The sequence below is a fragment of the Myiozetetes cayanensis genome, unplaced genomic scaffold (assembly GCF_022539395.1).
Source record: "Myiozetetes cayanensis isolate MyiCay16 unplaced genomic scaffold, myiCay2020 scf100, whole genome shotgun sequence".
Taxonomy (NCBI): domain Eukaryota; kingdom Metazoa; phylum Chordata; class Aves; order Passeriformes; family Tyrannidae; genus Myiozetetes; species Myiozetetes cayanensis.
Genome location: NW_026086606.1, coordinates 19,586 through 40,084, shown reverse-complemented (window position 1 = coordinate 40,084; position 20,499 = coordinate 19,586). Strand labels below are relative to the sequence as shown.

Here is a 20,499-nt window from a genome sequence, read left to right as displayed (position 1 = left end):
AGCTCGGGCTACCCCGTGAACCCCCCCACCCCGAAACACCCCACGTGTGATCCCTCCCCTCCCCGGCCGTCGATTTCCACCCCATTCTTCCCTGACCCGTTCCCCCCCCCATTATCCCCCTTTCCCCCATTATCCCCATTCTCTCTTCCCCCGTTATCCCCCCATTTCCGCTCCATATCCCCCTTCCCTCTCCATTCCCTCTCTCCTATCCCCATTCCCTCTCCATATCCCCATTCACGCTCCGTATCCCCGTTCCCCCATTCCCACCCCATCCCTCCACCCCCATTCCCCTTCCCATCCTGCCCCCCTTCCCCCGTGTCCCCAATTCCCCGTCCCATCCCACCCCCATTCCCACCCTCCATACCCCCTCCCACCCCATCCCTCCCCACATCCCCTCCCCAATCCCCGCAATTACCCCCCTTATCCACCTCTCATCCCCCTTTTCCCCCCATCATCCCACCCACCTCCTCCCCCCCCATCATCCCCTCCCAAATCCCCCCAAAACCTCCCCAAAAGCCCCGCCGCGCATGCGCGCTCCAGGCGCGGGAAGGGCCGCGCGGCCCGCGCGGGGCAGGAGGCGCCGTGGCTTAGTTGGTTAAAGCGCCTGTCTAGTAAACAGGAGATCCTGGGTTCGAATCCCAGCGGTGCCTCTTGGGGTCACAACCCTCATTTTGGGGTCACACCCCTTTTGGGGGGCTCAGTTGGTTAAAGCGCCTGTCTAGTAAACAGGAGATGCTGGGTTCGAATCCCAGCGGTGCCTCTGGGGGTTCCACACCCCCCTTTTGGGGTCACACCCCCCTTTTGGGAACAGGAGATCCTGGGTTCGAATCCCAGCGGTGCCTCTGGGGGTCACAACCCTCATTTTGGGGTCACACCCCCCCTTTTGGGGGGCTCAGTTGGTTAAAGCGCCTGTCTAGTAAACAGGAGATCCTGGGTTCGAATCCCAGCGGTGCCTCTGGGGTTCCACACCCCCCTTTTGGGGTCACACCCCCCTTTTGAGAACAGGAGATCCTGGGTTCGAATCCCAGTGGTGCCTTTTGTGGGTCACACAGCCCCCTTTTTGGGGTTACCCCACCCCTTTTTGGGGTCACCTCACCCCTTTTGGGGTCCCATACTCCCCTTTCTGGGGTCACCTCACCCCTTTTGGGGGTCACATACCCCTTTTGGGGGGCTCAGTACGTTAAAGTGCCTGTGCAGTTACCACGGGGTCCCGGGTTCGAATCCCAGCCGTGCTTTTATTCCCCACCCTGGGGTTCGGGGGCTTTGGGGGTTCAGGGGTCATCTGGGTGGGCTGGGAGAGGTTTGGGGGGGTCTGGGTGGATTTGGGATGTTTTTTCGGGGCTGTCCTTGGAAGGATCTGGGGGGTTTGTGGGGAACAGGGCGGTCCCGGGAGGGTCGGAGGGGCTCAGGGGGCTGAGGGGGGTCTGGGAGGCTGGAGGGGCTCAGGGGGCCGAGGGGGTCAGACGATGGTCAGGTGGGTGTCGGGGGACCCCACAGGCCTCCTTGTGCCTCTCGAAGAGCCGCTGGAGCCGCTCCACGTAGAGCTCGTGGTAGTGGGCGACCTGCTCGAGGAGGGGCTCGGCACGCGTGGCACCTCAGGGGGCCCCACTGCGGGGGGAGGGGAGTTTCAGCACCCCAAAAACCCCACGGCACCCCTGAACCCCTCCCGGAATCCTCAAATCCCCAGGAACTCAGACACCTCCCCCACCCCACGGGATCCCCAGACCCACCGGGACCCCAACCCTCCCCGGAATCCCCAACCGCCCCCAGACCCCCAAAGCCCCAGGGCACCCCAGGACCCCCCAGAATCCCCAAAACCTGCTCGGCACCCTCAGACCTGGCCCTCACACCCCCTCCCCTCCAACCCCCCTTTCCCTCCCTGACCCCCAAACTCCCCTAAACTTTCTCCTGACCCAAACTCCCTAAACTTCCTCTCTGACCCCCAAACTCCACCCTCCACACCACCCCTCCCAACTCACCCCAAATCCCTCCCCGTGCCCCCAAACCTTTTCATTGCCCCCAAACTCCCCCAGACTCACCCACCACGGTGAGGGGCACCGCGAAGGGCAGGAAGGGGAGCCCCCCCCGGCCCCAAAAGATGCAGGGGGCGAACCCCAAAATCCTCTTCAGCCCCCGCTGGAGCCGCCGCAGCCACGAGCCCTCGGAGAGGGGGGGCTGCCGGAACGTGTCCTGCTCCCCAAAAACGTACACGGGCACCAGGGGGGAGCTGCCCACCCCCCCCCCGGCCAGGGGGGGTCAGGGCTGCACCCCAAAACCGGGAGGGGCGGTCCCCGAACCCCAAAATGTGCCCCTGCACCCCAAAACCGGGAGGGGCGGTCTGCCAAATGTGCCCTACACTGAAATGTGCCCCTGCACCCCAAAACCAGGAGGGCTGACCCCAAAATGTGCCTCCACCCTAAAACCGGTATAACCCCCCAAACTACCTAAATAACCCCAAAACCCCTCATAGACCCCCTCAGCCCCGCCTGTACCCCCAAAACCCCCATAGACCCCCTCAGCCCCACGCTGTACCCCCAAAACCCCTCATAGACCAGCCCGCCCCCCTCGCCTCGGCTACCACTGGGTGGCTCAGGTGACACGGGGACACCCGAGATCCTCCGGGCCCCAAAATCTCCTTTAGCCACTCCCACAGCCCCTCCCAGGGATCCCCCAGCCCCTCCCAGGGACCCCAAACCCTCCCAGGACCCCCAAACCCTCCCAGGAGCCTCCAAGCCCTCCCAGGGACCCCCAAGCCCTCCCAGGACCCCCTCCAAGCCCCCAAGCCGCCCCTCACCCGTGGCGCAGGGCCAGGCGCACGGAGCCGCGGCGGTGCCGGAGGGTGACGCGGTGACAGCCCGGGGTCCCCTCGAGCGCCTCGGCCGCGCCCCCACCATGATCAGCAGCGCCTGCGACCCCCGCGCCAGCACCGCGTCCAGGCAGCGCCGGCTCACCGGGCACAGCCCTGGGAGGTGTGGGGATATGGGGGAAATGGGGGTCAGGAGCGCCCCAAATTCCATCCGACCCCAAAAACCCCAAATCGGACCCAAAAACCCTAAAGCAGACCCCAACTCCTCCCATGGGACCCCAAACCAGACCCCGGGGACAGCACGCGCGTCCAGGCAGCGCCGGCTCACGGGCACAGCCCTGGGGGGTGTGGGGGAAATGGGGGTCAGGGGTGCCCCAAAATCCCCTAAAACACCCCAATAACCCCCATAACACCCCGATAACCCCCATAACACCCCCTCACAGCTCCCCAAACGCCCCCCAAATCCCCTAAAGCCCCCACCACCCCGCGGCCAGGGCATACTCCCGGTACAGGGGTAGCTGGAACAGACCCCCAGATCCCCCAATAACCCCCAGATCCCCATAACCCCCAAAGTCCCCAAATAACCTCCCAAAGCCCCAGACCCCCAAAGCCCCCAATACCCCCAAGCCCCCAAGCCCCCTCACCGCGGCCAGGGCGTACTCTCGGTACAGGGGCAGCCAGAACAGCCCCCAAGCCCCAATACCCCCAAGACCTCAACCCCAATAACCCCCCAGAGCCCCCAAACCCCAATAACCCCCAATAACCCCCAAAGCCCCCAGAGCCCCCAAAGCCCCCAGGCCTCACCGGCCAGGCGTACTCGGTACAGGGGCAGCCGGAACAGCCCCCAAGCCCCCAAACCCCTCAAAGCCCCCAGTAGCCCCCAAAGCCCCCAAAGCCCCTCAGAGCCCCTCACCGGCGGCCAGGGCGTACTCCGAGTACTAGGGGCAGCCAGAACAGCCCCCAAACCCCCAATAACCCCAGAGCCCCAGAGCCCCAATAACCCCCAAGCCCCCAGAGCCCCTCACCAGCGGCCAGGGCGTACTCCGGTACAGGGGCAGCCGAACAGCCCCCAAAGACCCCAATAACCCCAACCCCAAACCCCCCAATAGCCCCCAGACGAACAGCCCAAACCCCCAATAACCTCCCAGAGCTCCCAGAGCCCCCACCAACCTCCCAAGCCCCCAGAGCCCCTCACCAGCAGCCAGGGCGTACTCCCGGTACAGGGGCAGCCGGAACAGCCCCGCCAGGGCCGCCAGGCAGGGCTGCAGCCCCGGGCAGGGCCCCCCCCCAAATTGGGCCCGGGGGCGCCGTGGCTCCCGGCCCCCGTGACGAAGGCGCCGAAGACCCCGATGCAGGCGTGCCGTGGGGGTGGGCGGCCAGCACGTAACTGCGGCCGGGGGGCAGCGCGGCCTCGCGCACCACCTGGGACACCGGGACAACGGGGGGACAACGGGGGGACAATGGGGGGTTATTGGGAGATTGGGGACGAGCGGGGGACAATGGGGTTAATGGGGGTTTAGGGAGGATTGAGGACATGGGGACAACGGGGGGACAACGGGGTTTGGGGACAAGTGGGGACAATGAGAGGGGGTTATTGGGGACATCGGGACACGGGGGACAATGGGGGTTATTGGAGGCTTAGGAGGGCTTGGGGACACGGGGGACAATGGGGGGTTAATGGGGTTTTGGGGGATTGGGGACGGGGACACGAGGGGGGACAATGCGGGTTAACGGGGGTTTGGGGGGGATTGGGGACACATGGGGGGACAATGGGGGTTATTGGGGGTTTAGGGGATTGGGGACATAGGACACGAGGGGAAGGTTTGAGGAGATTGGGGACACAGGACACGAGGGGGGAACAACGGGGCATTAATGGGGCTTGGGGGATTAGGGCCCGGGGACAATGGGGGTTATTGGAGGTTTGGGGGACTGGGGACATGGGGGGACAATGGGGGGTTATGGGGGTTTGGGGAGACTGGGGACATGGGACACGTGGGGGGTCACTGGGGATGTGACACCCCTCCTCCCCCAATTCCCCCTCGTACCTTGATGGGAAATAGTCACAGAAATGGTCCCAAATCCGCCAGTTCCGAACCCAATCCCAGTGCCGGGGCCCTGGGGAAGGGGGGGGAGGAAAAACCAAGCGTGGGGTCCTTTGTGAAGGTCCCAGGACCCCCACGCGTGTTTTTACCCCTCCCACGCCCCCTTTTGCACCCCCATTTCCCCTCCCCTTTAATCCCACGACCCCCCACGCCTCCCCTCACCCTGGGACCCCCACTGCCCCCACCCCACCCCCAACGCGTGTTTTTACCCCTCTCAGGGCCGTCCCAGTCCCCCTTTGCCCCCTTTCCCCCATTCCCCCGACCCCCCACGCGTGTTTTTACCCCTCTCGGGGCCGTCCCAGTCCCAGAGCCACCACCCCGCGTAGGTGACCGGGAGGAGCCAAAAGCGCGTCCGGAGCAGCCACAGCAGCAGCAGCACCGACGCCGGGCCTGGCGGCAATTAGGGGGCTCATTAACGCCTTAATTAACGCACTCAGTGACGGGCAACTGCTCATTTATACGCTTATTTATTAATTACTGCTTCATTAATCATTTATCCCTTAATTAATTGATTTAACTCGAATTGTTATTAATTATTAATAAAAATAATTCATATGATATGATTACTATAATTAATAAAAATTAATTAAAAATTAATAAATAATTATCAGTTATTAATTAATAATTACCCCCATTAATTACTCCTCCCAATAAATTCCCCCCATTAATTCTCCCCTGCAATTAATTACCCTCCAGGATCATTCCCCCTCCCACCACAACCCCCCAAATTACGGCCTCCCCCATGTGTTAATTACCCCCCCCCGTTAATTAGCTGGTTAATTAGCCCGTTAATTACCGAGGAAGAGGAAGGTCAACATCAACTGCAGGACACTGAGCGCCCGAACCCACCCCTGCAACGACCCCCCCATCCTGGGGGGGCAAAGAGGGGGGCAATTAACACCCCGGGGGTTAATTAATGGGGCAATTAATTAGGCAGTAATGAATGAGGAGGTAATTAAACTAATAATTAACCAGTGGGAAGGGCAATGATGGAGGGGGGATTAACCCCGGGGGAGGCAAAAGGGGTGGTCAGACCCCTGGGGGCACTAACACCCCAGGGGTTAATTAATGGGGGTAATTAATGGGGAGTAATTAATAGAGCAGTAATTAATAGCGTAATTAACCACCGAGGGCTGTAATTAACCCCTGGGGGGGTTAATTAACACTCGGGGGCAATTATTCGGGGGCATTAAAACCGGGGGGGAAGAATTAATGAGGAGGGTAATTAAAGGGAGGATAATTAACACTGGGGGATATTAATTAACCTTCGAGGGAATGTAATTAACCCGGGGGGTGTTAATTAACTACGGGGGGAGGGGGATTTGATTAATGGTGGAGGTGGAGATTAATGGGCGGGGTAATTAATGGGCGCAATAATTAATGGGGGTAATTAATGGGGGCTAATTAATGGGGGTAATTAACCACTGGTGGGGTTGTAATTAACCCCTGAGGGTGTTAATTAATCCCGGGGGGGTTAATTTGGGACCCCCCCCACTCACCTGCCACGGGTTCCTCGTTCCGGGCGGGGCCGAACTTTGTCCTCTCGGGGCGGAGGAAAAACCCCGGGGTGTGTTTGGAGGGGGACGGGGGGGGACAGAAAGGGGGGACCCCCCCTTGGAGAACCCCAAAATCTTCCGAGGGACCCCCAGCACCCAAAACCACCCAAATTTGCCCCAAACGTAGAGAAAAAAAGGGGACCCCACCCAAAAATAAAAAGTTTAGGACACCTCCCACACACAGATTTGGACGTCAAAGAGGAGGATCCTCGAAATTTTGGGGGCCCCCAAGCTACCCCCCAAAGCCCCCAAATAACGCGCCCCCAACCCCAAAATTCAACCACCAAAGGACCCTCAAAACCCTCAGACCTCCCTACCCCCAGATTTTGACACCAAAGGGGTCCCCAAAATCTTGGGGTCCAGCAGACTCCCCACCCCCAAAACCTTCTGATCCCCGAGCCCCAAATCCACCCCTCGGACCCCCAAACCCCCAAGACCCCCCAAAAAGCCCCTCCCCGGCTCCATCCGAGCTCCTTTATTGGGCACCGAGGGGGTCACAGAGAACTCTGGGGGCTCCCCGGGGGATTTTGGGGGGGTCCCCGAGGGTCGGGGGGGTCCCCGAGGGTGGGGGGGTCAGACGAAGGTGAGGTGGCGCTCGGGGGGGACCCCGTACCCCGCTTTGTGCCCCTCGAAGAGCTCGTGGAGCCTGTCCAGGTAGCGGCGGTGCCAAAGCTCCACCTCCTCCTCCGACGGCTTCGGGGTCCGGGGCAGCTCCAGGGGGGACCCCACTTTGGGGGGGGGACCCCCAAAGTTTGGTTAAGGGGGGCCCCGTGGGGAGGAGAAGGCTGGGAATCCTCCCCCTCCCACGGCTTGTCCCACCTTGTCACCCAAATTTTGAGAACCCCCAAAATTTGGCGGGAGGACACACACATGGTGTGTGAGAGACTCCCCTGGTTGGGACTGAGGCGTTCAGGGGGGTCCCCAACCCCGTCCGGACCCCCAAATCACCCCCCAGAACCCCCCAGGGTGGATTTGGGATTCCCACAGTTCCCCCCCGGGGTGATTCAGGGGTGAATTTTTTGGGGTCCTCCGCCCCATTTTTGGAGTGCCCCCCGTTTTCCAGAAGTTCACCCCCCTGGATGAATTAAGGGGGGTTCAGGGGGTCCCCCCCACCCCCATAGGACAAATTTAGAATTTCTTTCCCCCTCCCCGGGGCTGATTCTGGGGTGAATTTTTTGGGGTCCCCCCCCCTGTTTTTGGGGCTCACCGACGGTGTGGATGGGCCGGCGGAAGGGCAGGAGCCCGAAGCTGTACTGGAAGACCCCCCGTGCGTGGAAGAGGGGCAGAGCCACCCCCAGCAGGCGCTGCAGGCGCTGCTGGAGCCGCCGCAGCCGCGAGCCCGGAGGGTTCGGCACCTGCCGGAACAGCTCGTTCTCCCCAAAGCTGAACACGGGCACCAGCGGCGTCCTGGGGGGATACAGGATTGAAGGGACCCCCCAAATCCCACCCTCATTCCCTGCTGGAACAGCTCGTTCTCCCCGAAAGCTGAACACGGGCACCAGAGGGGTCCTGGGGGGATACAGGATTGAGGGGACCCCCAGATTGAGGGGACCCCCCAAATCCCACCCTCATTCCCTGCCAGAACAGCTCGTTCTCCCCAAAGCTGAACACGGGCACCAGAGGGGTCCTGGGGGGATACAGGATGAGACCCCCGGGGTGAGGGGACCCCCCAAATCCCACCCTAATTCCCTGCCAGAACAGCTCGTTCTCCCCAAAGCTGAACACGGGCACCAGAGGGGTCCTGGGGGGCACAGGGGGAGACCCCCAGGGTGAGGGGACCCCCCAAATCCAGCCCTAATTCCCTGCCAGAACAGCTCGTTCTCCCCGAAGCTGAACACGGGCACCAGCGGGGTCCTGGGGGGATACAGGATTTAGGGGACCCCCCAAATCCAGTCCTAATTCCCTGCCAGAACAGCTCGTTCTCCCCAAAGCTGAACACGGGCACCAGCGGGGTCCTGGGGGGCACAGGGGGAGACCCCCGGGGTGAGGGGACCCCCCAAATCCAGTCCTAATTCCCTGCTGGAACAGCTCGTTCTCCCCAAAGCTGAACACGGGCACCAGAGGGGTCCTGGGGGGCACAGGGGGAGACCCCCGGGGTGAGGGGACCCCCAAAATCCCACCCTAATTCCCTGCCAGAACAGCTCGTTCTCCCCAAAGCTGAACACGGGCACCAGCGGGGTCCTGGGGGGATACAGGATTGAGGGGACCCCCCAAATCCCACCCTCATTCCCTGCAGGGTCTCGGAGCTCCCCCTGCCCCAAACCCACCCCCAGGAGCCCAAATCCCCTGGGACACCAAATCCCCCCCATTCGAGACCCCAAATCCAGCCCCAAGACCCCAAATCCAGCCCCAAGACCCCCAATCCTCTCATTTAAGACCCCAAATCCCCCTAAGCCCCCTCCCAGCACCCCTCCCACCCCTCAATTCCCCCACACCCACCCATATTGCAGGGTGAGAGCACAAAGCCCCCAAAGCCCCTCCCAGCCCCCAAAGCCCCTCAAATCCCCCAAAGCTCACCCATATCGCAGGGCCAGGCACATGAAGCCCCCAACCCCTCTTCCCAGCCCCCCCCAAAGCCCCCAAATCCCCCAAAGCCCCCCAAAGCTCACCCATATCAGGCCAGGCATGAGCAAGCCTTCCCAGCCCCCAAATCCCCCAAAGCCCCCCAAAGCTCACCCATAGCGCAGGGCCAGGCGCACAAAGCCCCCCAAATCCCCCCAAATCTCACCCATAGCGCAGGGCCAGGCGCACGAAGCCCTTCCTGCGCAGGATCTGCAGGCGCAGCCCCCCCGGGTGGGCGTCCAGGGACTCGGGGGGCCCCCCCAGGGCGATGACGGCCACGTGGCCCCCCTTCTGGCTCAGCAGGTGCTCCAGGCTCGAGGCCTCCGAGGAAACCAGGCCTGGAAAGGGGGGGGGAAAACCCCAAAGATCAGGGAATGGGGGAAACCAGGGATTTGGGGGGGAACCAGAGATTTGGGGGAAACCAGGATCTGGAAACCAGGATTTGGGGAAACAGGATTGAAACAGGGATTTGGGGGAAACCAGGATTGGGGAAACGGATTTGGGGGAAACAGGGATTGTGGGAAACCAGAGTTTGGGAAACCAGGATTTGGGAAACCAGGGTTGGGGGAAAACAGGGATTTGGGGGAAACAGGGATTTGGGGGGAAACCAGAGATTTGGGGGGGAAACCAGGGATTTGGGGGGGATTCACCCCCAGAATCGGGGCATTGGGAGACCCAGGGACTTGGGGGGAGCCCCGAAATCGGGGTGCTGGGAGTCCCAGGGATTTCTGGGTTGAACCCCCCCAAATTCAGCGTGCCGGGGACCCAAGGATTTGGGGGATTTGGGGACAAACTCGGGGATTTTGGGGACAAACTCGGGGATTTAGGGGCACCCCCAAATTTGGGGCACTGGGGGAACCCTGGGGCTTGGGGGTCCTCGGGGATTTGGGGTGGGGTCACCCAAAATTGGGGTTCTGGGGGATTTGGGGTCCGGGGACACCCCTGGGAGGGATGCAGGGATTTGGGGACAAACACATGGATTTAGGGGCTGCCCCCCCTCGTTTTTGGGGTGCCCCTCACCCCCGGCCATCATGTATTCCCGGAAGAGGGGCAGGGACACCCCAAAATGGGGGTCCTGGGGGGGGATGCAGGGATTTGGGGACGAACACGTGGATTTGGTGGATTTGGGGTCTTTGCCCCCCCCGTTTTTGGGGTGCCCCCTCACCCCCGGCCATCATGTATTCCCGGAAGAGGGGCAGGCGGAACCAGCAGGGCAGGGTGAGCAGGTGGGGGCTGAGCCCCGGGAAGAGCCCCCCAAACCCCGTGGCCTCGGTGCAGAAATTCCCGAAGGCCCCGGCGGCCAAAACGCCGTGGGGGTGGAAGCCAAAGATGTAATTCCTGCCGGGGTCCAGCTCCACCGTCCGGATCAGCTGCAAATTCGGGGGGTTTGGGGTAAAAATAAAAATAAAAACCCCGGGATTGGGGAGAGAGGGGAAAAAAAAACAGAAGAGGGTTGGAAAGGCACGAAATGAGAACAGAACCTGAGACAGCCCCCAAAAAATGAGACCCCCGCCCCAAAAAGGCTCCTGAGAAAGCCTCAAAAATCCTCGCAAGGAGCCCCAAAATCGTTCCTGGGACTCCCCCTCCCAAAATCCGCGAGACCCCCCCCCAATCCTCCTGAGATCCCCCAAAAAAACCATCCCCAACACCCCCTGCCCCCCAACCCTCCTGAGATCCCCAAATCCTCGGAAGGAGCCCCAAAACTTCGGAGACTCCCCAATTTCCCCAAATCCCCCAACCCTCCATAAACCCCTCCCAAACCCCTCAGCCACCCAAAACCCCCTAAATCCCCAGCCCATGCCCCCAAAACACCCAACCCCCACCATGGACCCTCCATAACTCATTGAACCCCTCAAATTCCCTCAAAACCCCTCCCCAAATCCCCCGGGACCCCCAAATCCCCCAACCTCCCCAACTCCCCACCCCTCCAACAAAACCCCCCAGACCCTCAACGGACCTCCAATTCCCCAAAACCCCTCCCCAAATCTCCCCACGGGACCCCAAATCCCCCTAACCCCCCGAGGCCCACCGAGATGGGGAAGTAGTCTCGGAAGTGACGCCAGAGCGCCCAGCGGCGCACCCAGGGCGAAGGGCGCCCCCCGCGGCGGGGCGTGTCGCGGTCCGCCAGCAGCCACAGCCCGTAGAGCAGGGCGGGCACCCAGAGCGGGCCCCGCAGCGCCAGCACGAACAGCAGCGTGCACAGCTGGCCTGGGGACACCACAGCTGGCTGGGGACATCACTGGGTACAGCTGGGACACCGCCCTGCACAGCTGGGACACCGCCCTGCACAGCCAGCCTGGCACCCAGAGCGGGCCCCACAGCGCCAGCACGAACAGCAGGGTGCACAGCTGGCCTGGGGACACCACAGCTGGCCTGGGGACACCACAGCTGGGGACACCACAGCTGGCTGGGGACACCGCTGGGCACAGCTGGGACACCGCCCTGCACAGCTGGCCTGGGGGGTCCCACCACCCCGGGGGGGTCACACAGTTTCCCCCGGCCCGGGCCCCGCAGTGCCCCAGGGACCGACTGCCCGGGGGGCTTCGTTTTGGCGCAGCCCCCCAAAAACCCCCCAGACCGGGGGGAAAAGAGGAGTTCATGGTTGAGTTAAAGGACCAGAGATTTGGGAAGGGCAGGGGGGGGACACACAGACACCCCCCCCCAGGAATGCCCCCCCCCGACACGCCCTTGCCGAGGGTCCCCGTTTTCCCAGAGAGCCCCCAAAGCCCCCTCGTGCAGGGGGGTGTCCATCCCACACAGCCCTAAGGGACCCCCCCGGGGGGGCTCAGGGGGCTTTGGGGGACCCCCCACTCTGTTACCCCCCTCATCCCATTGCTTCCCCCCCCCGCCTCCAGGGCTACAGACCCCACCCCAGGACCCCCTTTTTGGGGTTCCCATTGCCCCCTGGGTAGGGGGTTTTGTTGGACCCCAGGGGTTTTGGGTCCCCGAGCGCTCACCGAGGAGGAGGAAGGAGAAACCCACTGGAGCACGGCGAGGTCTGCAGGCGGCGCCGCAGGGGAGGCGAGGGGGCGAAACGGAGGGGGGCATCGCCGGGGAGGCTTTGGGGGTCCTAGGGTCTTGGGGAGGGGGTTGGGGGGTTCTGGGAGCAGGGGAGTGGGGTTTGGGGTGCTACTGGGAGAGGGAAGGAGGATTGGGGGCTACTGGGAATGGGGTGGGTTTGGGGGTACTGGGAGTGGAGGGGTAGGGTGGGTTTGGGGGTTACTGGGAGAGGATGGGTTACTGGGAGTGGGTTTCGGGGTTACTGGGAGTGGAGGGGGTGGGGGGGTTGGGGCGGGGTTACTGGGAGTGGGGTTTGGGGGAGTACTGGGAGAGGGAGGGGGTTACTGGGAATGGGGGTGGGTTTGGGGGGGGTACTGGGAGTGGAGGGGTGGGTTTAAGGGGGTTACTGGGAGCTGCTGGTTGTAACTAGGGGGGGTTACTGGGAGCTACTGGGTTTACTGGGGGGGTTAGTGGGAGTTGCTGGGTTTAAGGGTGGATGAGTTAGCGGGAGCTGCTGGTTTTAACTGGGGGGCAGCCCCACCCCTCCCCTGGGGGGGGTGTTGGGCAATGTCGGGGTTGTGCAAATGGGGGGCAAAGGGGACGGGTTGTGAAACTGGGGAGGGCACCGGGAGGGGACTGGGAGACACTGGGAGGGGACTGGGGACACTGGGAAGGATTGGAGGGCACTGGGGGGCACTGGGGGGGGTCACTGGGATGTACCAGAGGACACTGGATACCCTCTCCCCACCCAAATGACACCGAACTGGGATAAACTGGGATGAACTGGGGGTTTATTGGGTTTGGAGGGGGGTGGGTGGGACACGACGCACAACGGGGACCCCCGGGCACCCCCAACCCCCCTGAGGGGTCCTGGGACACTGAGGGACCCCCAGGGACACTTTGGGGACCCCCCCAATCCCCCTTTACCCCCACGCAGAGACCCCAGGACCCCCCCCCGGGGGTGTCACTGCCCGGCCTGGGGGTCCTGCGTGCCCCCCCCGGGGGCGCCGTTGGCTTTGCCGAAGGGGGGGTGGCTGTGGCTGTTGTTGCTGCTGCTGGGGGGCTGTGGGGGTGGCCCTTGGGGACTGTCCCCAGGCTCCGCCCTGGGCGTGGCCGCAGGGGACGCGGCGGTGGCCGGGGGACAACTGCTGGGGGCGGGGGCGGCCGGGGGCGGCGCCGGGGGCGCGGGGCGGGGCCGGCCTTGCTGTCGCCGCCCCGCGGAGGCAGGGACACCACGATGTACTTCTGCACGGTGGCGCTGGTGGCGCTGGTGGCGCTGGTGGCGCTGGGGGACACCAGCTTGACCAGCGGCTGCACGCTGGGGACCGTGGTGGTGACGGGGGACGTGGCCGTGGGGGCGGGGGACGTGCTCAGCGTGATCACCTGGGGGGGAGGGGGCGCCCCCGGTGACATCTGTGTCCCCACGCTGTCCCCCCAGTGTCCCTTCCAGTGTCCCCACGCTGCCACCGTGTCCCCCCGGTGACATCTGTGTCCCCCCAGTGTCCCTTCCAGTGTCCCCACGCCGTCCCCGTGTTCCCCCCGGTGACATCTGTGTCCCCACGCCATCACTGTGCCTCCCCAGTGTCCCTCCCAGTGTCCCTCCCAGTGTCCCCACGCTGTCCCCGTGTCCCCCCAGTGTCCCTCCCAGTGTCCCTTCCACTGTCCCCACTGCTCCCTGGCCCCCCAGTATCCCCAATCCCCCCCATGTCCCCCCAGTGTCCCCCTGTCCCCTGCCCTCCCCAATGTCCCCAGTGTCCCCACTGTCCCCTGCTCCCCAGTGTCCCCACTGTCTCCTGCCCCCCAGTGTCCCCAGTGTCCCCACTGTCCCCTGTGCCCCCACTGTCCCCTGTCCTCCCCAGTGTCCCCACTGTCCCCTGTCCCCCCCAGTGTCCCCCTGTGCCCCCCAGTGTCCCGGTGTCCCCAGTACCTGCTGGGGGGCACTGCTGGCCGAGGACATGACGATGAACTTGGGGGGCGGTGGCGAGGGCTGGGTGGGGGTCCCGGGGCGCCCCGAGCCCAGGGTGGGCACGGGGACAGGGACGGGCAGGGCGATGGCCGAGGGCACCTTGATGATGCTGGGGGCGCGGGGACCCCCCGGGGCCTGCGGGGCCTGGGACAGCGTCAGCGTGGGCCGGGGCTGGGGGGACAATGGGACACGGTTACAGGGGACATGGGGGGGACACGAGAGGACAGGGGGACACAGCTCACAGAGAGATAGAGGGACATGGGACACAGGGGGACACAAGGGGACACACAGCCACCGACGTCCCCAGGTGTCCCCTCCTCACCTGGGTGATGGTCAGGGTGGTCCTGTTGACCTGCTGGGCCTGCAGGGCCGCCTGTGCCCGGGCCTTCACCACGTGGGAGCAGAGCAGCCCCCCCAGGTACCCAAAATCCCCCCGGTACGACTCGGGGCTGTCGGGGGGCGGCCGCGCCTTGGCCAGCACGGGGGCACAGTGCTTCTGTGGGGACATCGTGGGGACATTGGGGACATCAGGGACAGCATGGGGACATTGGGGACATCAGGGACAGCATGGGGACATCATGGGGACATTGGGGACATCAGGGATATCATGGGGACACCCCCAGCACGGGGGCACAGTGCTTCTGTGGGGACATCATGGGGACATTGGGGACATCAGGGATATCATGGGGACACCCCCAGCACGGGGGCACAGTGCTTCTGTGGGGACATCGTGGGGACATTGGGGACATCAGGGACATCATGGGGACACCCCCAGCATGGGGGCACAGTGTTTCTGGGGGGACAGGGGGACATTGGGGTCATCCCCAGTGCCAGAGCACAGTGTCCCTGTGTCCCCAGTCCCCCCAAGGTGTCCCCAGGGTGTCCCCAGTGCCCCCCCAGTGCCCCCAGCCTCACCAGCAGCAGGGTCTGCACGTGGTCGGCCCCGATGCGGTCGATGTTGCTGACCACGGGCCCTTCCAGAATGTTCCGCACCCGCTCGCCCTCGGCCGGGAGCCGCGGCAGGATCAGCGTCTTGATCACCTGGGGGGACAGCGGGGACACTGGGGATGTGGGGGGGACATCAGGGACACTGGGGACATGGGGGGGACATTGGGGACACTGGGGACGTGGGGGGGACATTGGGGACACTGGGGACATGGAGGGGACATCAGGGACACTGGGGACATGGAGGGGACGTGGGGGGGACATCGGGGACACTGGGGATGTGGGGGGACACCAGGGACAGTGGGCACATGGAGGGGACATCAGGGACACTGGGGACATTGTGGGGACATGGGACACAGAGGTGACAGAGGGTGGCAGGGAAGTGCCACAGGCGGCCCACGGACACAGAGGTGACACTGGGGGTGACCCAGGATGGTAGGGAGGTGACCCATGGTGGCAGGGAGGTGACCCTGGTCCGTGGTGGCAGGGAGGTGACACAGCTGGCCCGGGGGCACTCACGTCGTGGCCGAGCTCCGCCAGCCCCGCGATGGAGCCGTAACGGGTCGTCCAGGGGGTCTTGTCATCCACCCAGCTCTGGGGGGACACGGGGGGTGAGACGGGGCTGACCCACAGCACAGCCCACCCTACAGCCCACCCCCATTCCCATCCCAGCCCCATTCCCACCCCAAATCCCACCCCCAGCCCCAAACCCCACCCCAGACCCCCTCCCCACCTTGGTGAAGGTCTTGGTGATGCGGGACTGGATGTTGGTGGTGGTGCTGAAGTTCTTGCACACCTGGGCCACCAGCCCCAAATCCCACCCCAAATCCCACCCCCAGCCCCAAATCCCCTTCCCCAGACCCCCCTCCCCACCTTGGTGAAGGTCTTGGTGATGCGGGACTGGATGTTGTTGGTGGTGGTGCTGAAGTTCTTGCACACCTGGGCCACCAGCCGGGCCGCGAAGTCGCGCAGGGCCCAGTGATTGTCCACGTCGGGACGGAGGCACAGCTGGCGGCTCACGATGCACGTCATCACCACGGGGATCAGCTCGTGCAGCTGGGGACAGGGGGGACATGGGGGACATTGGGGACACTCTGGGGACATGGGGGACATTGGGGACACTCTGGGGACATGGGGACATGGGGACATTGGGGACACCTCAGGCCAGCCCCGCAGGCACAGCTGGCGGCTCACGATGCACGTCATCACCGCCGGGATCAGCTCGTGCAGCTGGGGACACTGGGGACATGGGGACACTCTGGGGACATTGGGGACATTGGGGACATGGGGGACATTGGGGACATGGGGACACTCTGGGGACATGGGAACATTGGGGACACCCCAGGTCAGCCCCACAGGCACAGCTGGCGGCTCACGATGCACGTCATCACCGCGGGGATCAGCTCATGCAGCTGGGGACATGGGGGACACTCTGGGGACACTGGGGACACTCTGGGGACATTGTGGACATTGGGGACACTCTGTGGACATTGGGGACACTCTGGGGACACGTGGCGGGGCCGTGGGTGCAGCCCCAGGTCGGAGCTGGGGTTGAGGAGGGGCCTGACCCGGTGTCAGGGTGAATGGTGAGGGGCTGGTGGCACCTGGGGACGCACCTGGGGACGTGAAGGGGTCACGTGGGGGTCACAGGAGGTGACAGGGAGGTGACAACGAGGTGGCAGCGCCCCCACTCACGTATTTCTCCAGGTACAGGGTGGGGTTGTCCATCAGGGCCTTCACCATCCTCATCAGGTAGATGAGCAGGGCCAGGTTGTTCTGCACCACGTTCACCCTCACCTGGGGGGGCACAGGGGGGGTCACGGGGGGTCCCCTGGGCTTTGGGGACACCCCCCAGGTTTGGGGACACCCCCTGGACTCACCCCCTCGGAGATGAAGGTGCTGAAGCGGGGCAGCATCTGGTACAGCCCGGGGTCGGTGGCGATGCTCTGCAGGGCCTCCTGGGGGGACGTTGGGGACATTTGGGGACACCCCAGGGACAGGGGGACACACGTGGAGAGCAGGGGGGGAAATTTGGGGTGCCCTGGGCAGGTTTTGGGGGCTCCCAGGGGGGTTTTGGGGTCACTCACAGCCCGTTTGGCCTCGCAAGACCCCGCATGGGCCTCGGTGATCTCTTTGTAGTAGAGCTGCTGCTCCACCGACAGCTCGTGGACGCTGCGGGGCTTCAGCCTCAGGGGGGGCCCCTCCAGCAGGGGGGGCTTCTTGTCCTTCCCTGGGGGGTCCCCAAAGATCACAGACTGCCCCCCAAACCCCACTGACCCTCCCCACACACCCCTAAATCCCACTGACCCCCCCCAGCTCCCTCTAAAACCCCTTCAACCCCTCCCAGCCACCCCAAACCCCCTCACATCCCCCAAAACCCCTCATACCCCCCAAAACCCCTCACATCCCCCAAAACCCCCTCACACCCCCCTCAAACCCTCTCCCAGCCCCCAAAACCCTTCCCAACCTCCCCATGCCCCCAAAGCCCTCCCAGCCCCAGCCTTGCCATCTCCCCACCTTTGCCATCTCCCCCGCCCCCCCGGGCCCTTGGCCTTAGGGGTCCCGTCGTCCTCCTGGCCCGGCTTGGCCGATTTGAGGGGCTCGGTGGCCTCGGCCTTTTGCTGCTCCTTGGGGGCTTGTTTTGGGGGGGCAGAGCACAGAGAGGGGGTCAGGGGGGTCCCCAAACCCCTCCCCTGCCGTGGCAGGGGTTGAACAGCCCCACCCCAAGTGTGGGGGGTCTGGGGTCACTCACCGGGCGGGGGGTTCTCGGGGATGGCGGGCTGCACCCCCTCGATGCTGAGCCAGTGGGCTGAGGGGGGACCCCCAAAACGGGGGGAGCTGTCCTAAAAACCCCCCTGAAAAGTGCTCTGCAGCCCCCAGAGAATCCCAAATCCTCCCCTGCAGGCCCCCAAATCCCCCTTCCAGCCCCCAAATCCCCCAGACTTGCTCTCCAGTCCTTCCAAATCCCCCAAACTCCCCCTCCATCCTCCCAAACTCCCCTCCATCCTCCCAAACTCCCCTCCATCTCCCAAACTCCCCCTCCATCCTCCCAAACCCCCTTTCCATCTCCCCAAACTCCTCCATCTCCCCAAACTCCCCCTCCATCCTCCCAAACTCCCCCTCCATCCCCCAAACTCCCCTCCATCCCCCAAACTCCCCTCCATCCTCCCAAACTCCCCTCCATCCCCCAAACTCCCCTCCATCTCCCCAAACTCCCCTCCATCCCCCCAAACTCCCCTCCATCCCCCAAACTCCTCTTCCATCTCCCCAAACTCCCCTCCATCCTCCCAAACTCCCCCTCCATCCCCCCAAACTCCCCTCCATCCCCCAAACTCCCCTCCATCCCCCAAACACCCCTCCATCCCCCAAACTCCTCCATCTCCCCAAACTCCCTCCATCCCCCAAACTCCCCTCCATCCTCCCTAAACTCTCCTCCATCCTCCCAAACTCCCCTCCATCCCCCACACCCCCTCCAGTCCCCCATAACCTCCCTCCATCCCCCAAATCCCCCTCCAACCCTCCAAAAACCCCCTCCAGTCCCCCCCAGGTCCCCCCCACCCTTGAGGCAGACGTCGAGGGGCACCCTGGGCAGGGGGGTGTTGATGATGTCGCTCAGATCCACCTCCTTCTCCTCGTAGAAGTACAACTCCCTGCCCCCCCCGCTGGCAAAGCGGAACGGGATGAACTCCTGGGCGTGGAATCCATAGAGGGGCTGGAAAAACGGGAATGGGGGGCTCAGGGGGACCCCAAAACCCCCAGGGAGGGGTTAGGGATGAACTCCTGGGTGTGGAATCCATAGAGGGGCTGGGAAAACGGGAATAGGGGGCTCAGGGGGACCCCAAAACCCCCAGAGAGGGGTTTGGGATGAACTCCTGGGCGTGGAATCCATAGAGGGGCTGGAAAACGGGAATGGGGGAGCTCAGGGGGACCCCAAAACCCCCCCAGAGAGGGCTTTGGGATGAACTCCTGGGCTGGGAAAACGGGAATAGGGGGCTCAGGGGGACCCCAAAGCCCCCCTCAATTTTGGGGGGCTTTCCCTTGGTTTGACAGGAGGCGGTGGGCCTCGATTTTGGGAGGTTTTTTATTTTATTTTGGGGACCTTTAGCTTCAGTTTTGGGAGGGCTTGACCTCGGTTTTGGTGCATTTGACCCGGATTTGGGGCGGGTCCCACCTGGATTCTGGGGGCTTTAACCTGGATCTGGGGGGGGGTTCCCACTGATTTCGGGGGGTCTCTCCTCAATACTGGAGAGGGTTTGATCTCAAGTCTGGGAGGTTCCCTTCAGTTTTGAGAGAGTTTTTACCTCAATTTCGGGCAATTTTCCCCCCAGTTTGGGCGGTTTCGCTCAATTTTGGGAGGTTTTACCTCGAGTTCAGGAGGGTTGTAACCTCAGTTTTGGGAGTCCCCTCGATTTTTGGGGTGTTTTCAGGGTCTAGAGAGGTTTTACCTCCACGTTTTTCAGCTTGAGGGCGAAATCCACGTCCCCCGTGGTGAGCTTGCGGCGCTTCCCCATGTGCATGAACTTGAGGGCGTCCTGGGGGGCACAGACCAGGGGGTCAGGGGGGAAAAAGGGGCTTCAGGGGAGGATCGGGGGGAATTAAGAGGGGAAAATGGAATTTTGGGGGTGCACGGGGTGTTTGGAATTTTCTGAGGGAAAAGGGGGTTCAGAAGGGGGGGAATTCAAGGGGGGGGTCCCCCAATTCTCACCCCCCCCAAACCTGAGGGATTCAAGGGGTTCCCCATCCAACCCCCCAAGGGGGTCTCCCAATCCCCCCTCCCCAAGGGGGTCTCCTCTATTTCCACCCTCAAACCTGAGCGGCCTGAGGGGGATCCCCCCCCATCCCACCCCCCCAAAAAAAATCCTCGTGTCCCCCCCTCACCTGCGCCACCTCCTTGAGGCGGTAACTCGCCTCCTCCGCCAGCAGCTGACACGTCTCCTCGGGGACCCCCGCGACCCCCATGGCCTCCGCCATCACCTTCATGGACTCGGCGGGCAGCAGCGTGTGGCTCAGCTTCAGCTTCTTCTCCTCCGCCATCTCCGCGGCCTTTCCGAGCCCCCGAAGACGCGCGGGAACCCCTCAAGGAGGAGCCGCTGGGACCCCCCAAGAGGATCCGCTGGGACCCCCCAAGAGGAGCCGCTGGGACCCCTCAAAGAGGAGCCGCTGGGACCCCCCGGCCGCCCCTCACGCCGCTCCCGCCGCCGCCATCTTGGAACGCCCCCTCACGGCCGCCGCCATCTTGGCTCCCGCCTCCCGCCGGCGCCGGTCCTGGACGGCGCGGGTTTGGAATGAAACAAAACGGGGATTATCCCCCATTGACAAGCCCGGGAGTTGCGGCGATAATTATTGCCGCGATATGCGAGCGCGATGCGTGGGGGTGAGCGGCGCGGGTTGAGGGTGCGGGAGGTGGGGTGGGGTTGGGGTCTCCATGGACCTGGCAGGACCTGCGCGGGAGGCGGGAAAAGGGGGCGGGGTTTGGGGGAGCGGCGCGTGCAGCGCGGAGGCGCGAGGGGTAGCGGGGAGACCATCGGGGGGCGGGGGTAAATGGGCGGGAACCATTGGGGG

General features: G+C 63.8%; 2 protein-coding genes and 1 non-coding gene across 3 annotated transcripts; 1 reads left to right on the top strand and 2 right to left on the bottom strand.

Moving 5' to 3' along the window:
- Positions 1 to 576: 576 nt before the first annotated feature.
- On the top strand, positions 577 to 650 carry TRNAT-AGU (transfer RNA threonine (anticodon AGU)). The gene has a single exon. It is a non-coding gene; the product is annotated as a tRNA-Thr (tRNA).
- Positions 651 to 1,460: 810 nt separating this feature from the next.
- LOC126634946 (2-acylglycerol O-acyltransferase 3-like) lies at positions 1,461 to 6,594 on the bottom strand. The gene is given in 11 exon segments (XM_050305867.1): positions 1,461 to 1,562; positions 2,040 to 2,227; positions 2,795 to 2,891; positions 2,894 to 2,962; positions 4,002 to 4,095; positions 4,098 to 4,165; positions 4,168 to 4,235; positions 4,858 to 4,921; positions 5,191 to 5,298; positions 5,705 to 5,778; positions 6,408 to 6,594. Coding segments are annotated over 10 exon segments (921 nt in total). The 5' UTR covers position 5,778; positions 6,408 to 6,594; the 3' UTR covers positions 1,461 to 1,470.
- Positions 6,595 to 6,906: 312 nt separating this feature from the next.
- Positions 6,907 to 20,401, bottom strand: TAF6 (TATA-box binding protein associated factor 6). The gene is given in 23 exon segments (XM_050305846.1): positions 6,907 to 7,192; positions 7,672 to 7,871; positions 9,193 to 9,364; positions 10,192 to 10,396; positions 11,056 to 11,234; positions 11,984 to 12,004; positions 12,007 to 12,021; positions 12,024 to 12,096; positions 13,218 to 13,409; positions 13,954 to 14,163; positions 14,315 to 14,488; positions 14,908 to 15,033; positions 15,457 to 15,531; positions 15,811 to 15,993; positions 16,633 to 16,734; positions 16,818 to 16,895; positions 17,025 to 17,167; positions 17,455 to 17,476; positions 17,478 to 17,572; positions 17,690 to 17,746; positions 18,496 to 18,649; positions 19,383 to 19,469; positions 19,816 to 20,401. Coding segments are annotated over 23 exon segments (2,874 nt in total). The 5' UTR covers positions 19,972 to 20,401; the 3' UTR covers positions 6,907 to 7,037.
- Between the last annotated feature and the right edge of the window lie 98 nt (positions 20,402 to 20,499).